The following is a 16,167-nucleotide window of genomic DNA, read 5'->3' on the forward strand; positions in this document are numbered from 1 at the left end:
CTCCTCTCCCCATACAGATGGCAGAGAGAAGTAAAGGGCTGAGTCCCAGGGACCAGACCGTGGCCAGGGCAGGGATGGCCTTGGAGCCACGGCCCCAGAGCAGGAACGAGGAGAGCTGGCATGCACTGGGTCCTGTCCGCCACTCCGGGCAGGTGAATGGGGAGGTGGACTTCAGAGGGCCTCCAGGTGGACTTCAGAGGGCCTCCAGCCCCGCTGGTCACCGGCCAGTCCTGCAGGAGCTGCTGGCCAGTGCTGTACCTGAACGCTTCCTCCTCACAGGATAGATCCCAGCCCCACCCAGGGGCCTGGCCCAACCCCTCGTCATGGCCCAGAGAACCAGAGCCTGCACAGCGTGCCAGTTCTGGAACCCACTGAGACCCTGACAGGGACCAGAGCAGATGGGGGAAGGCTGATGAAACCTTCCAGTAGATTCCAGGGGAACTCCTAGAGTTTGCCTCTCTACCTGGCTGGGGTGAGGGCTCACCTGTTCAACGTGACCTAAGCATTGGTTAGGGGTGTCCTCTGTCACACACACCCCCAGCTCCCAAGTTGGCTCTGTCCCCAGAGAGGGCTCAGCCGTTCTTTGAGGGAGCAATAGAAGTGGGCCCTGTGTCAGGGAGTAGGTAAAAAACCAGGCCTCGAGTGGGCCCCAGGAGGGGCAGACCTGCATGGATGTCATCTCACCACTGGGACCCATGGGACCAGGAAGGGGAAAGAGAAGGACATTTTCATTGTCCCTTCCTGCTCCCAAAGTCCTGGCCAAGGTTGTGTGGGCTACCCATGCTGCTCTCTGTGCTCTCCCACCATGTGGAGGCTAGGAGTCTACCCTGAGTGCGGGCTGCCACAGCGCCTACCAGCCTCCCCTGGGAGCAGAAGAGAGCTCTCCCAGCACGCAGCCAGCTTGGAGTGCTGGAGAGGAGTGACTGTCTACTCGCTCCTGCTGAGAGGTTTCCTGCCTCTGATCCCTGGGACCTAGGCCTTATCTCAGAGCCTCTAGAAGGCAGACAGGCCAGCTGGCAGGCAAGTGTCCTAGCTTACGGCCGGCCAGCATGGCCATGGCCCGAGGGTAGATGATCAGACTGACCCATGTGCCTCAGGGTTCCCCGACTGTCAGCCCTGGCCTCTTGGTCCTCTGCCCAAAACCTGCCAGCTCCCTAGGAACTCTGTGCCAAACAAGTCCTTAAAACTGGATCTATTACTGGGCCCTCTCCTGGGGTCTCCCTTTCTGGGGGATCTGGGTCCAGACAGTGACAGGGTAAGAGAGGGCGTGTACCCCCTGAGAGTGTGGGGCCCGGCCAGCCCAAGCTTGGCGCCCAGGCCCCGCCTCCCCGCTGAGGCCTGTGCCCACCGAGCCCGGCGGCCACCAGCGCCTGGGTGCCAGTGCCTGCCCCCCACCCTCCCCTAGCTCTTCTTGGCCTCCTGCTCCCGGCGCCGGAGCTTCTCCCGCTGCCGTGCGGCCTTCTCCCGGGCCTTGCGCTCCTTCTCAGCGGCGGCTGCCAGCTCCTTTACCTTCCGCTTCACTAGCGTCCGGTCATGTGAGTTGCTGAGCCCCAGGCTCTGCGGAGGAATTCAAGGGTGAGGGAAAGAGCCCCAGAATCCCTCAGGCCCTAGCCAACTCCGACCCCCAGTTTGCGGTGCCCCAGGTGGGTGTACTCTGCCTGGAGCTCAGCAGGTCCTCCCAGAAGTGTGGCCTCTGCCTCCCAGACAGGCCCGTGGATCAGAAGCAGGGCAGGAATTCCAAAGGGGGGCGTTTTGGAAAGAGGATGATGGAGGGTGCCAGACCTTTTACCCCCTGCCCCCACCCCTGGCAATCCTTGGCTCCCATTCCTCCACTCGGGAGTTCAGTCTTGGTACCATCCTGCCCAGCCCCCAGAGGCCCACAGATGGGGAATGACTTGCCCAGTGTCACACTGCTAGTCAGTGGCCGAGGCCCCTCCCTACTGCAGAGACTCCCTGGGGGCCTCTCCTCACCACCTCTTGCCTAAGCAATGTAGCAGAGGGTGGGCAACACGCTAGAAACCTCTCAGCGCAGAGATCTGAGCCCACCTCCCCCTCCCGGACTTCCCCTGACTACCAGCAGCCTCCAAGACTGAGAATCAGGCAAGGTAATCAGGCAGAGGCCTGGTTTCTTATGAAAGCAAGGGACTCCCAGAGACAAGAGTCAGGTGATCTGACTCTTGACGGTCCTAGAGGTCAATGTTATCCTGGAGCCTTGAGCTGAGGCTTGAAGGTCAAACTGAAGGACGGGGCTCGAGTTTCATGTCCGACAGTGGACCTGTGCTAGAGTGCAAAGATCAGGCCAAGGACCTTGCCCAGGTCAGAGGTCAGGGCAGTGGCCTTAGAGGCAATGAAAGATCAGGGATCCCAATCCTGGAAGGTTGCCTTGGGCTCCAACTGGGTCACCGCTCTCCTCCCCTGACACACCTTCAGTTTGCTTCCATCCAGCTGCAGGAGCTGGGGCCCGTCCACCTGTCGCGCAGCGAACTCAGCGACATACTGCTCCAGGTTGAGGCTGTGCAGCCATTGGCCCACCTGCTGGCTGGTCCAGTGGTGGACCGTGGGGAGAGGTTCGTCCAGGAACTGGGGTAGAGACCAAGGATGGTGAGGGGGAAGACCTGGCCTGTGGCCTGCGCCTCAACACTCAAGAGTCCAGGGCTTGCTTACCTCATCCGAAGACTGGGACAGTGTGTGGTAGGGGTAGGAGCACTTGGTCTCCTGCCGGGGACCACTGGGGATCTTGGGGCTGCTGCTAGGGGGCGTGGAGTCATCACTCAGGGTGGATTCCTAGAGAGGAAAGGTATGAGCTGCTGAGGAAACAGCTCACCCTCAAGCCCAAGGGAGTCCCCCAATCCACTGCTTGCATTTGGAAGGAGCTAAGTTGGGGGCTGGGCACCAGGAGTTGCGCAGTGCCTCCTAGTCTATGAAGTACTCATGGGAAGCATCAGGATGTAAGACTTCTAGGAGGTCGTGGGGCCAGAAATGAGGCAGAATAGTTAGCAGGAATAGCAGAAGTCTCAGACCAGGTGTTGCTTCCTGCAGGCAGCTGACCAGGATTCCCCCAGGCTAGGTCGGGGGTCCTCCCTTTGTGCCTCCCCATCATAGCCCTTAGCACCCTGGCTTCTAGGTGCCTGGGTAGAGATCAGAAGCTCTGTGAGGCCCTGGGCTGTCTGTTTACCCCGCTATCCCAGGGCCCAGCACGAGGAAGAGGCAGAGGGAGGCTGTGCAGATAGGAAATCAGGAAGTCCCAAGTTAGATGGAACTCCTTCTCCCCTCAATTCCCAGCTTTCTGGTCTCCTCAGCCCCAGTAGCACCTAAGGAACAACCACAGAACAGGCATGGAGCCCGCATCGAACCCACATGGCAAGTCCCTTCTCTCTGGGCCTTCAGTCGTTCATCCGGGCAACTGGGATAAGCACGCCTGCGCTTTGTGAAAGGAAAGCCAAAGCAGCCCTTGGAGCCTTGTCTAGTGTAGAGCGCGGCATGAGCAGAAGCAGACACCTGTGGCTGCTTCTGTCCCTGACTTCTCCCTGCTTCCTGAGCTCTAGCTAGTTTGGATCCCCTTCATCCTGATTTCCTGCAAGCCTCACCCCACCACACAGGTTGCCCAGTGACTGGGACGACTGGGATGACTGGGACAACTGGGAACTGGGATGGGACGTGGGGAGCCAGGCAGAAGAGCGCTAATGGGGGCGGCCTCAGGCTGGGTGGCTAAGGAGGGAAGCCTGGTGCTCAGTGGGTTGAATGTGGTGAATGACTCAGGGGAGGAACTACTCAGAATGTGAATGAGTGAAGAAACCAATGAATGAACTCAGAGAATGGATGAACTAGTGAATCACAGAATGGCTCCATGGATAGACAAACTGGATGGACAAACAGATAGACAAACGGACCCCAGGAATGCCTGGATCCCAGCCCCACCCCCTCACATCACCTGAGTCTGGGGCCCATACGGGGGGGGCAGGGAAGCCATGGACTCACCTGAGAAGCTGACTTCTTAGGGCTGAAGCCCTCATGTTTAGGGGAGCAGGCAGGCGAGGTGGTGCTACCAGAGGATGCCGAGCCCTTGCCACTGTCTGTGAACCAGGAAAAGGGCAGGAACGGGGAGCCCCCTGACCTGCTGGACCCCTCCACTGATTCCCTGTGGAGAGAGCACCAGCATGGGTGTGGGCACCGTGGGGTGGGTGCCCCCCCCTCCGGAACTATGAGCGGAAGCTTACCTGCTGCCCATGGACAAACGGTTGCTGCCCTTGTCCTTCCGGCTCTTGCTAGTGGATGCTCGGCGTAAGGTGACCCTGTGAGAGAGGGTGGGGGGGAGTGGGGCAGTGCTGCCCGCTGTGCTACCCTGCACCCCAAGGCTCCAAGCCTTTGCTTCTGGCCCCTCCTCCACTCACCCCAGGTCCAGGAACTTTCGGCGAGTCTTCTTATCCAGACCGATGGTGGGGCTGGCAGGCTCAGGTGGGCTGGCATCCCGGCTGTCATCTTTTGGGGAAGAGAGGGAAGAAAATAGCCCGTGGAGTGGCTTGCCTGCCTTCTTCAGCTGCCTCTTTTGACTTAGAAGCAGGCAAGTTGGCTCGGGTGCCCTTCACTAGCTGTGTGACTTTGGAGGAATCACTCTACCTCTCTGAGCTTCCTTCGTCCCAAATATGAGTCTAACACCTGACCCATGGAATAGGCTATTCCATGCCTATTTCATGGAATAGCTATGAAAGCCATAAGGAAACCATGAAAAAGGAGGGACCGCTACTATTCACTGTTCATTTATCCTGACTGACTTCTAACCCGCCTTCCAATCTTGGCTCACATGTCACTTCCTCAGAGAAGCCTTACAGGAGGCTCCCCACGAGGTCATTTCACCCCGCTATGTGCTGCCCCCTCCCCCGCTGCAACCGTGCACTTATTACAACTTAAAACTACATATTTAATTAAGGGATGGTTTGATCACTTCTCCCTTAAACTATAAGGAATTATTAGATTGTATCTCCCCCAAACTGCAAGCCTCTTGAGGGCAAAGAGTGCCTCTGCTTCCCTGTGTGTCCCAGTGCCCAACAGTGACATAGTAGGCGCTGGGTAAGTGATGGAGGAAGCCACAGTGTGTTGTCCCCCTACCCCCACCCCTTCCTCATCCCTCACTGCCCTGCCCAACTTGGTCCAACCCTCTGCTTGGCGGGGGTTAGGTGACGACCGGCGGGGCCGCTGCAGTCCCAGCGCTCGCCAGCAGAGGGCGCCGCACCGGCTGCCACTCACCTTCGCTGTGGGGCTCTGCGCGCGGGTGGCGGCGCACGAAGCTGGGCGAGCTGTCGGAGGAGGGCGCGGAGCGGGGCGGCGAGCAGGAGGCGGCGGCCAGGCCCTCGTGCGAGGCGGCGTTGTGCAGGGGCCGGTAGCGTGTGAGCGGCGAGGGCGGAGGCTCGTCTTCGTCCAGGCTGCGCCGCAACCCCGGAGGCTCCAGGCAGAAAGAGCCCCCGGCCGGGGACCCTGGGCCCGAGTGCAGAGGTGAGCGCAGCCGGTGCAGGGGGCTCCCGCATCCGTCGGTCACCTGGGGGAAGGAGCGGCCATGGGGGTGGCTGGGCAGTGAGGAGTAGGAGCACGCGGTGGGCGGGGGGGGGGGGTAATTTGGCTGGGGGGGGGGGGCTTCAGTCACGTAGGCTGGGGTCGAATCTCATTTCCCTCACTCCCTAACTGTGTGAGTTTGTTACTGAACCTCGGAGCCTCAATTTCCCCACATGTAAGATGGGAATGATAATACCTTCCTTAAAAGTTTCAGGCGAGCCAGAATGAATGCGGGTAATCCCTGTTCGCCTTACTATGTCAGAAGTCTGGGGCTGTGGTTTCCTTGGAAAAGGGTTTGGAGGGATTTTCGGGGTGGGGGGGCAATGATTGGGTGGGTTGTCCCCACCTTGCCTCCTGGCCCATCAGAGCCTTCACCATCCTCTGCAGAACTGGCGCTGTCCCGAAGCCTGGAGCGGGAGGGCCGGTGTCTCCGGCCCTTGGCCAGTAGTTGGGCTCGGGCCTTGTGTAAACTGCTGTCCAGTCTGACGGTCTCTGGCACAGCCAAGTCCAGGTCTGTGAACCAGGTGAAGGGGACAGAGACCAGACATGTGAGGACAGCAAGCCCAGAGGCCCCCCCGCCCTCAGGCCTCCAGCACTCACACCCCCAGACATTCCACAAATGTTTGTGCGCCCAGCACAGGGAGTACCAACGAGAGGCAGAGTGGGGTCCCTCACAGTCTCAGAGAAAGCCAGACACGTCAGCACAGAAATATAGCAGTGTGGTGGGACCTCTCACAGGCACAGAGGAGGACAGGACATTCCTTTTTGGATGGGTCAGGGGAGGGAGCACCAAAGCCAGTCTAAGGTTGGGTGGCAGTTTGCAAGAGAGGAGGCTGGTGAGCGAGTGTGCAATGCTGGGCAGTAGGGTAGTGCAGGGGTTGGGGGGGGGGGGGCGCTCCTTCCAGGGTCCCTGGAGGGTAGGTTTGTGGAGAGAAGGGCTGGGGATGAGATCAGATCAATGATGGTAATAACAGCTACCACTTAAGAAGAGCCTACTGTGTGCCAGAATGTTCATACATCACCTCATCTGCTCAGGGAGCTAGGGACCGTGGTTACGTACAATTTACAGCTGAGCCAACTAAGGCTCAGAGAGGTTCAGTCTCTCGCCTGCAGCCAGCAGCTAGCAGTGGTCTGGGCTCTGAGCCTGACTGGCCGTGCTGGAACCCTGGCCCGCTGTACCATACCCAGATCTGCACTCAGACCCAGCCCTGATGAACGGGAGCACAGTAGTGGCATCGGGGAAAACCCAGTCCCCACACGGCCGGCCTGCCTCTCCCATCCTGGGGTCAGTGGTGCGGGGCTGGGTCCTGGACGAAGACAAGGAAGAGTAGGCAAAGCCAACAGACTGTGCGTAAACCCGACTGCTCCTAGTTTCTCTTTCTACTTGCTCCCCCTGGGGAATGAAGCCTTCGCTCTGCAGTGTCCCCAAGCTTGGGGTCTCCAGGCAGAAGAGTTTCTTTCCAAATCCAGCACAGGTTAAGACCTTTCTTCCCCATTCCCCTGCCCCACAGTCTCAGGGTTCTGCCATCCCATCACTCATACTGACCCAGCTTTGCCTCCTCCTCTTTCTTTTGTCTGCAGATACCCCCTAAGCCACCCCAGTTGCTGGCCTGGTTTCACTATCACCTACTGGTTCAGTCCTGAGCCCCCCTGAATTCCAAGCTTGGGCACCTCAGCACCCACCAGGGAACTTGCCGGGTCAAACACACCCGAGTCCTCAAATAATCCATCAGCATGAACCCACCACCTTGCTTCAGACTGGCTTCCCCTTTGCTCCTGGGCTCCATGAAAGGCCCATCCACCCGATGCAAACAGCCCCGAGCTACGTTTTGCCCTCAGCCCCAGCTCCAGCCAGGAGTTCCCCAGGCCGGCTGCCTCCCAGCCCCCTCCCCTTGGATGTGCCATGGGCAGCTTCAGTGTCTGTGTCCGGCTATGACTGGCAGCTCCATCTCCCCGATGGCTCAGGCCAAGTGCTGGAGTCGCCCTGGACTCTCTTTCCCTCCCACTCTCCAAACTCAATCTAGCCACAATTCCTGTTAGCTCTCCTTTCGAAATACATCTAGACATACTGAAATATTTATGGCGAAATGGTATGATGTTTTGGATTAGATTCAAATTAATCCAGGGCAGTGGCAGCGGGTAGAGGTGGAAGGCCGGCCACGACCCGATGAGCCTTGAGTGACAGTCCCAGAATGCACGACGGGATGCATTTGGCTCGTCTCTGTACTTCTCACTTCCTGCAATCAAACTGCCGTTTCCCTGTGTCTGTGTGCGCACACATGCACACGTGCGCGTGCGCACGGAGAGGAAGAGGAGAGAGAGCAGGGAAAGAAGGGAGAAGAGGAGAGGAAGGGAAGGGAGAAAAGGGGGGTAGGAGGAGAAATCAGGGGAAGAGAGAGGAGAGGGGGACACACAGCCTCCCTGGTCTAGATCACTCTCACCCCCTGCCTCAGTTATTACAGAAGCCTCCCGGCTGGTCTCCCCTTTGGCTCCCTTTCCCACGTACAGTCTATTTTCAACACCACAGCAAGCAGAGTGATCCTGATAAAACATGTCAGCCCTTGTCACTACTGTGCTCAGAACCCCCCGGGGACTTCCATCTTGCAGAGTAACTGCCAAGTTCTCCCAGGGGCCTTCCGGATTCAGTCTGTGCTCCTCTTACCGCTCTGAGCTTCTAGTTCTCTCCCTCTTGCTCCCTCTACTCTGGCCATCCTAGCCTCCTGGGTCTTCTTCACATAAGCCTCACTGTACCTCAGGGCCTTTGCACTTCCTCTTCCCTTTTCCTGCAAGGCTCTTGCCACAGATTTCTACAGGGTTCTGTCCTTTGCCTCCTTCAGGCCTTTGCTTAAATGCTTTCTCTCACTGGCGACTTTACTGACCACTCATTGTACAATTCCCCCCAGATCCCCAACCTGGTTTTTCCCTGCATCATGTGTCATCCTCTGGTGTGCTGTCTATTTTACTGACTTAGTTCATTGTCTCTCTGCTTGTTAGAATGTCAGCTCTGTGAAGGCAGACATTCCTGTATTTTGTTCATGGCTCTCATCCAGAATTGGTGTCTGGCATGTAGTAGGCGCTTAGAAAATGGGATTTTAATGAAGAAAAAAAGCGGGGGGGTGCGCCTGGGTGGCTCAGTGGGTTGGAGCCTCTGCTTTTGGCTCGGGTCGTGGTCCTGGGTCCTGGGATCGAGCCTCGCGTCGGGCTCTCTGCTCGGCGGGGAGCCTGCTTCCTCCTCTCTCGGCCTGCCTCTCTGCCTACTTGTGATCCCTGTCTGTCAAGTGAATAAATAAAATCTTAAAAAACAAAACAAAACAAAACCACATAGTTCTGTTGATTTGCCTTCCTCACAGCCCTGGAACCTGGCCTCTCCTCTCCCTGAAGACTGAACTGCCTTACTCAGGTCTTCACCGGCCCCTTCCCCAAGCCTGGCCTCAGCCTCCAGGCATCCTGCTCTCCCTGCCTCGGGCCTCCAGTCAGCCTCCCTCCCCACTTCCCACAGGCTAGAGGAAACTTTCTAAAGCACTTTTCTGACTGGTCCTATAACTGCTTGCTTTTGAAACCCAGGGTAAGACTGAGGAGTGGTGAGGGGGTCCTAAAGTCAATAACATAAAGTCCATGCCCCTCAGCCCCCAGTCGGGCCCTGGTAGGGAGGGGGGTTCCAGCTCACCCCTTCCGTGTTCCCCACGTTTCCAGAGGAGGAGCCGGCTGGCAGGGGCTGAATCCTGTTCTGCCATTTGCTGCCTGGAGGACTCTGGGCAAGTTCCTTTCATTTAGGGATTGGCTTCCTCATCAGTAAAATGGGGCCATAAGAGGAGTATCTCCGTTCCAGGGTTGTGTGAGTGTCAAATAACATGACCCAGGTAAAGTGCTTCGACAGAATGCCTGTTGCTGTGCGCCCAGCCAGAACGAGCTGAGAGCGGTGCTAACCTGCTGACCCCACCGGGCTCCTTGTCGCCACCTTCCTTTCCTGCCTCTGACCTTGTGCTCCTGCAGCGCGCTAGGTGCCAGGTCCCCTCACCCCTTCCTTGTCTGTCCCCTCAAAGACCCCCAGTTCCGAGGGACAGCTTCACCTCTGCAGGCCTGGCAAGAGGATCTGATCAGAGGCGACCATCCCGTTCGCCCATCTGCACAATGCAGAGGGGCGAGCTGGGGACCCAGAGAGCCTGGGGTCAGGCCTGGGGGAGAGCAGGGGCTCAGTCAGTGTTGAGGAAGCCAAGTTACACTTCCGGGGCCAGTGCACAGCACTGCAGAGATGGCCTCAAGGCACAGGGAAGCGCTGATGTCACATCCCTATCCAGTGCTCCTCTGCAGGGCACTCCTCCCCAGGACACACCCTTCATCCAGGAACTCAGGCCCTGTGAGGGCAGTGACTATCTCCCTGGGGTCTCCCACACACAGAGCCTGGTACACGGTGAGGTCCCCGGAGTATTTGTGGCGGGGAAGAAAGAGACAGGCAGGGGCTGGGGGCTCTGTCTTAGACGAGGCAGCCTGGCTGAGGTCTGGGAGACGGGAAAGAGCCAAGGCTCTAGGAAGAACAAGGAGCTTTCTAAGGAGAAGGGATGGTGTGGGCCAGTGGAGCCTGCAAGGAGAGGGGACTGGCCTGGCCGCAAGGGAGGGTGGGCCCCCGCAGGGCCTGCTGCAGGTGTCCAGGGGCGGCAGTGGGGGCTTGGCGAGAGGACAGGTCCTGTCAAAGGACTGCTGCTTGGGACCCCAGCCTTGACACAACTCCTCCGGCTCCTTCCAGGCCCCTGGTTTGCTCCTGGCCTTTCCAGGCCCTGGGGCTGAGCTGAGGGAGGGAGCCTTCTGTCCCCTGTTCCCTAGTGACACGGCATCTCCAAGAACTGTCTGCAAGCAGCAAGGATTGAGGACAGAACAGAATAATAAAGGCTAATACTGACTGAGCTCTTGCTGTGCTAGGCACTGGTTCTAAGAGCTTCACAATTACTAGCTCATTTAAACTCCCCATAACCCTAGGAGGAAGAGACTCCAGGAATCCCCAGGGCAGCCTTAATCTGCCCCAGGGAAAGGAGGAGCCAGGGTTCCAGGCAGGCTGACTCCAGAGGTTCAGTGTGTAAGGACTAAGCCTGCTACACCTCTTTTGAGGCAGAGATGGGAGCAGCTCGTGAGTCCAACCCCTCATTTTACAGGTGGGGAAACTGAGGCTCAGAGAGGCAAGGTTTGGCCAGAGGTACAGAGGGAGTTAAGAAAGCATCCAGGCCTCCTGGCTCCCTGTTCTTCCTACTCTGGGAGGTGGGGCAGGGAGCTGCCCACCATCCTCTCCACGGAGCCCAGACTCCCAGGACTGGGGAAAGGGGCCCTTCTCCTGACTCTGGGCCACATCTGGACTGCAGGCGGCTCATCTTGGAGGGTCTAGGGAGCAAAGGGACCCCTAGGGGGCTGAGGCATTTCTGAGGCAAGGTGGGGGCCTGCCTCACCTCTGCTCCCCTACTCTACCTGCCTGCCTGGCCTTCCTTCAACTCAGGGTGGGTCTGTCTCTCTTGGTCTTTCTCTTCCCAGCCCTGGGCAGTGGGGAGTCATGAATATTTAATTGCCTTGCCCGTCAGGAAGCAGGCCAGGCAGCCAGCTACCTCAGCAGGTCCCGGAGAAGGAAAACAGGAAGAGTTGGGGCTGGGGGTGGGAATGAAGGCCCAGAAGCCTAGGAGAGGGGGAGCTCGCTTCTGTTGGGCCAGGCCTGGTGCAGATGGTGAGACGCTAGAGTCTGAGGCCCAGAGCTGGCTGGAGGCTGGAGGAGTCCAGGGCCCCAGGAAGGCCAGGGAAAACAGTGTTCCTGGGAGCTGGGAGGCATGTGGCCACACAGGGGAGAAGGTGGTGAACTGGAGAGGGGGAGGAGGAGAGGGGAGGGAAGGGAGAGATGAGAAGCTGGGGAGCCCCTTGAGGCTGTGCACACCAACATAAGTCCCAAGGGGTATACACATGCTATAGGCATCGGGCAAGGGCTTCTGTCTCAACCTCTCCCTCCACGTTCCTCGTGGTCCTCCAAGTTCCTTATTCCCTGACTCCTCCGCCAAATCCAGCTGGGAACCAGCCTTTCCACCCCTGTGCATGCTGGGAACCAGCCTTTCTTCCCCAGTGCATGCTGGGAACTCTGCCCTGCCCAGGCTTTGCCACCCCCCAACGGAAAGATGGCAGGGGGTAAACTATGGAGCAGGCAGGTGTGTTGTGTGCACACCAGCCCCCCATGTGTCCAGAGCGGGCTGGCCTGGGGGCACTGCGACTCTGTTCTGAGCATTTGATTTCCATACATATCCTGTAGGCCAAGGGCCGTTACCATGCGATATGGCCGTAATGACTGTCACTTGGGCTGGGATAGAGGTGTACAGCCACCCAGTGTGGACTTCTAGTCCCAGCTCTGCCACTAACCTGCCACATGATCTTTAACGCAAGCCACTTGGGTACTCTGTGCTCTAGGCTCCTCGTCTGTACAATGGGCACGCCTCTTGGCCTTATTGCAGGGCATAAGCAACATTGTGAGTTGGGGGTTTGGCTTAGCACCTGGCATGAGGCAGCACTTCATAAATGGAGACCCTTAATCGTCACGGTTGTCCTTAGCATAGAGTGTCATGGCAGAGACTCAGGTGGCCAGGCCACAATACACACACACAAAGGCTCAAAGACACACACTGACGTCCCAGAGGGAATCCCCCCAGTGGCAGTGGCCTTGGCTAGAGTTAGAGCAAACAGAACTTACCAAAAACCTCATCCGCAGGTTCTCGTAGCTTTGAAGAAGCCATGACTCGAGAGAGCTGAGGGAAGAGAGAAAGAGAGATGATGGATAAGAGGTCCAGGTTGGTGGAGGGCGACAAGGGGGCTGCCCCTGGCTGCCTATTCCTGGCCTTCTGGCCCCTCACCTTCCCCTAGAACTCCTGCTCCAGCCCCTTGGAGAAGAAGTCATCGGAACCACAGCCAGGAGAATGGGAGTTGGGGCAGAGGGAGACATGGCAGAGTAGGGGCAGAAGCAAATTCAGAGTCTAGACCCGAGCTGAGTCCTGTGGTTTTGGTCCAGGCTGATTTACTGTGTGCATTCACATGGCTCACTGAACCTTCCCTCCCCCACAATGTCTTGGGTCTTTCCATCATCAGCATTCCTTCAAATCGTTTGATCATCATAAACTGTCCAACAGCAAACCTGGGAAAGATCTTGGGAGATGATTAAATGCAATCCTCTCATTTTCCAAATAAAGAAACAGAAGGAAGAATGACTGGCTTAAGGTCACATAACAAGGCGATGGCAAGCTCAGAAGCAGAATCCAGGTCCTTGCATCCATCTGCCCACCCACCTACTCAGCCATCCATTTGTCCGTCCATCCATCCATCCACCCTCCCATCTCTGCATCCATCAGCTGAAACCAGCACCCCCCCATCCATCATGCCGTCCATCACCCAGTCCTGCCTGCTCCCCACCCCCATCACTGGTGTGCTCACCACCTGCCTTTGCACACGAGCTGTTTGGGAACCTGGCACCATCAGCAGGGCCCCTGTGCTTGACAGACTCGCAGTTCTCCCCGTTCCAGACAGACTCACAGATGCAGAAGGGTATGAGGAGTACTCACAGCACCACAGTGGACAAATCTTTGTGCTGCAAGTATGTTCTGGCAGGAAGTGAGACGGCTTGGGACTTGGTTGGGTTTTGCTTTTTGGGGGGGAAGCAAGAAGGGAGGCAGGTGGGGAAGCGGGATGGACGCAGCTGAAACAATCTGGGCAGGCTTCCCAGCAGAGGCAGCAGCCCTAAACCAAGGCCTGGGTGTGAGAGGGGAAGGGGAATACCAAGCAAGGGGGGACAAGGGGACGGGGGTTGGGGGTGGGGGAAGCTCAGGGGCAGGGGCACGCTGCAGGGCCGGGACATGATTTCCAGTCACTGCTGACACGCAGGTGCCCGTGAGCAGGGCAGGGCGCTGGGCTAGACATGCAATTGACAGGCATGGGAAGGCTAGGCCTCGTGCTTGCTGGGGTCTTTTCCAACATTTCTCTCCTGATATTACATACAAACCATCTCACGGGAAGCCGTGTGGGCTTGAGATTCTTAGTGTGCCCGCTTTACAGATGGGAAAACTGAGGTGCAAGAGAGAAGAGGCGGAATTCAAACTCCACCTGTCTCCTGCCCTCCAGTCTTATCCTGGGGGATGGTCTGCAATTTTGGAGGGGTACACATGAGAAGAGGACCCTGCAGGGAGAAGGGAGAAAGGGAGAGGAAGGGGAGCTGGCCATCCCGTCTAGGACTGGGGAAAGCTTCCAAACTATTTCCACCCCAAGCTCTGTGGATGATGCTTGGGGCTGAAAGCAGGAAATGAGGTGTGAGAAAGGGCCAGGGGAAAGGGGTCCTCCAAGAACTCTCTTGCCATTCTTGAACTCTGGGTGCTAGTAGCAAAGAAATTCTAGAACCTTTCTTCCTGCCTGAAGGGCCATCTTGGAAAGAGGTTGCCCCTAAGAATGAGCAAAATTGCCTCGTTCAATCACAAAGCCTCAGCTGACCAGGACCCGGCTGCCCCCTCCTCCAGAAAGCTAGACAGCCCACCCTCTTCCCATTTGTCCACACAATTTCTAAATTCACCCTTTCCCAGCCACTGGAAAATAGGGGTTTTTCATACTTCACGGATTCCCTAATATGGGTCAGATCTCCTCTGCATCAGATGAGAGCTCCCTGGGGAGAAGGGAGGGTATTCCCATCAGATTAGGGACCCTCTCGAGATAAGAACTGCCTCTCCCATCAGAAGGAGGTTCTCTGAGGCCAGTAGTGGTGCCTCCTCTCTTACATTAGCAGAGAATGGAGATCCCATGAGTTCTTTATTCAAAGTCCCAATCCAGGGTGAAGACCCCCTTGTGGACAGAGTCTGTCAGGTATCCTCTGGGGGTAGGCTGGGCCTTCCAGCCCACACCTGTCTCTAATCCATCCTGATTCAGCACAAATGGCTTTCTTTCCCTCCGTCAGCTCCCTGGGGTGTGTTTGGGGGATCCATCCTACACTGTTCCATGGGGAACCCTGGGAAGCAGGCCATCCAAGAGGTCACCAGGCCCCTCTCACCAAATGGAGCTTTAGAGAAGCCCCCCTCCACCTTCATCCTCCTACACACACACACACACACACACACACACACACACACACACATGTACACATTTAACCAGGAACTGCCGTGAGGTGGAAATGAACCTGTCCCTCAGGACACAGTCTGGGCACCAGGGCTACCAGGCCACTCTCTTTTCCAAAAGCTTCCAGTTCCCAGAGGAATAGCACCTGTGACCTTTGACTCTTCTCTGGGAGCACAGGAGGCTTCCTGAGAGCCAGGGAAGGAGAAAGAGAAAAGGATGCACAAGCCCCAGAGGGGAGTGGGAACTAGGAACAGAGACAGACAGGTTGGTGGAGACTGTCCACCGAGCTGCAGAGAGAGCCAAGAAAGGGCAGGAAAGAGATGTGTTGGGCGGAGGAAGCAGTGCTGGAGGCCGGGGTCCCTTGGTCCGGTTCGGACTGAGGCTCCAGGGAGGGCTTTGAGGAGAGAGCCAAGGGGCGGTTGTAGGGAGAGGCGCGGGCCCCAGCGGGGCAGGGAAGAGGAAGGGGGCCTTGGAAGAGGAGAAAGAGACCGAGACTGAAGTGCAACTGGGAAAGACCGGGAAGGAAAGGCCGGGAGGGGAGGCTGGGGGTAGGGGGGGAGTAGGAGCTGAAGAAAGCGGAGCCCCCTCCCTTAGGCCTGAGATGCGGCGACGGGCGAGTGGGACAGCGCTCCCCGCACCGCGGAGGCCGGGGCACCTACCGCACTCCCAGTTGGGGCCGGGCGGCTAGTTTCTCTCCGGTCCAGCCGTCCAACTCCGCGCCGGGCAAGAAGGAGTTAAGCCCTCTCCCCCTCCCCCCACACCAGCTTTTTAAAATTAATTTCTCCGGGAGGGAGAGGATTAGGGACACAAATCCTATCTCCGCCCCCTCCCCCGACTGCCCAGCACCCCAGCTCCGCGCAGCCCCCCAGGGATGGGGAAGAAAGGCCCTATCCGATCCCACTCAGGGTCCCGCCGCGAGCCCCGGTGACCCCGGCTCTGCTTTCCCGTCCACGTCGGGGTCCTCACCTCCAGCATCAATCATCTTCAGCGTCCTGCGCCGCGGGAGCCCCTCAGGCCCATGGTGCTCGGGGCACGGGCCAGGCGGGGAGGGGCGGGGGGCCGTCACCCCGGCCGCGGGGGGCTGCGGGCTGGCTCGAGCCGCTCCATCCCGGGAGAGGGGCGGGCGCGGGAGCGGGCGCCGAGGGTCCGGGAGCCGGAACGGATGGGGGGAGCGAGAGAGGAGGAGAGGGTTTGCGGGGAGCGGGAGGCGCGGGCGGGGCTGGACCAGAGCCCTGACGGGAGGATGCTCCGTGCGCGCGCGCGTGTACGCGTGTGTGCGCGCGTGTGTGTGCGCGTGTTTGTGTGTGTGCGTGTGAGCGAGGGAGGGGGGAGGGAGAGAGGGAGGGAACCACCTCCCCGACCCGCCACCCGCCGGACGCAGGCCCCCCGCCGGGCAGGCCCACACGCGTCGCGTCGCGTCGCGTCCGCTGGGGTCCGCTGGGGTCTCCCGGGAAGGGGCGGTGCGGGGGGCGCGTGGCAGGGAGGCCGGCGCGGGGAGACAAAGAGCGGGAGGGA

General features: G+C 58.5%; 1 protein-coding gene across 2 annotated transcripts; it reads right to left on the bottom strand.

Annotated features, from left to right (window-relative positions):
• Positions 1–200: 200 nt before the first annotated feature.
• Positions 201–16,167, bottom strand: SAMD14 (sterile alpha motif domain containing 14). Of its 2 annotated transcripts, none has more exons than XM_059149132.1 (10): positions 15,619–16,167; positions 12,257–12,311; positions 5,894–6,060; positions 5,245–5,533; positions 4,392–4,479; positions 4,218–4,292; positions 3,979–4,138; positions 2,665–2,784; positions 2,425–2,580; positions 201–1,557 (listed from the first exon to the last, which is right to left on the bottom strand). In XM_059149132.1, the coding sequence occupies exons 1-10, from the start codon at positions 15,625–15,627 to the stop codon at positions 1,402–1,404; spliced, it is 1,275 nt and encodes a 424-aa protein (XP_059005115.1). In that variant the 5' UTR covers positions 15,628–16,167; the 3' UTR covers positions 201–1,401. The 2 variants fall into 2 exon arrangements, with proteins under 2 accessions (XP_059005115.1, XP_059005116.1); XM_059149133.1 differs by lacking the exon at positions 15,619–16,167 and adding an exon at positions 12,417–12,438.

This window comes from Mustela lutreola, chromosome 15 (assembly GCF_030435805.1).
Source record: "Mustela lutreola isolate mMusLut2 chromosome 15, mMusLut2.pri, whole genome shotgun sequence".
In the NCBI taxonomy this organism is placed as follows: Eukaryota; Metazoa; Chordata; class Mammalia; order Carnivora; family Mustelidae; genus Mustela; species Mustela lutreola.

What these genes read in the sequence shown, in the direction of transcription:
- SAMD14 (XM_059149132.1), bottom strand. An exon ending in CGAAAGTTCCTGGACCTGGG is followed by an intron (nt 4,293 to 4,391) that starts GTGAGTGGAGGA and finishes CCTCTCTCACAG; the next exon opens with GGTCACCTTACGCCGAGCAT. An exon ending in TGTCCCAGTCTTCGGATGAG is followed by an intron (nt 2,581 to 2,664) that starts GTAAGCAAGCCC and finishes TCTCTACCCCAG; the next exon opens with TTCCTGGACGAACCTCTCCC.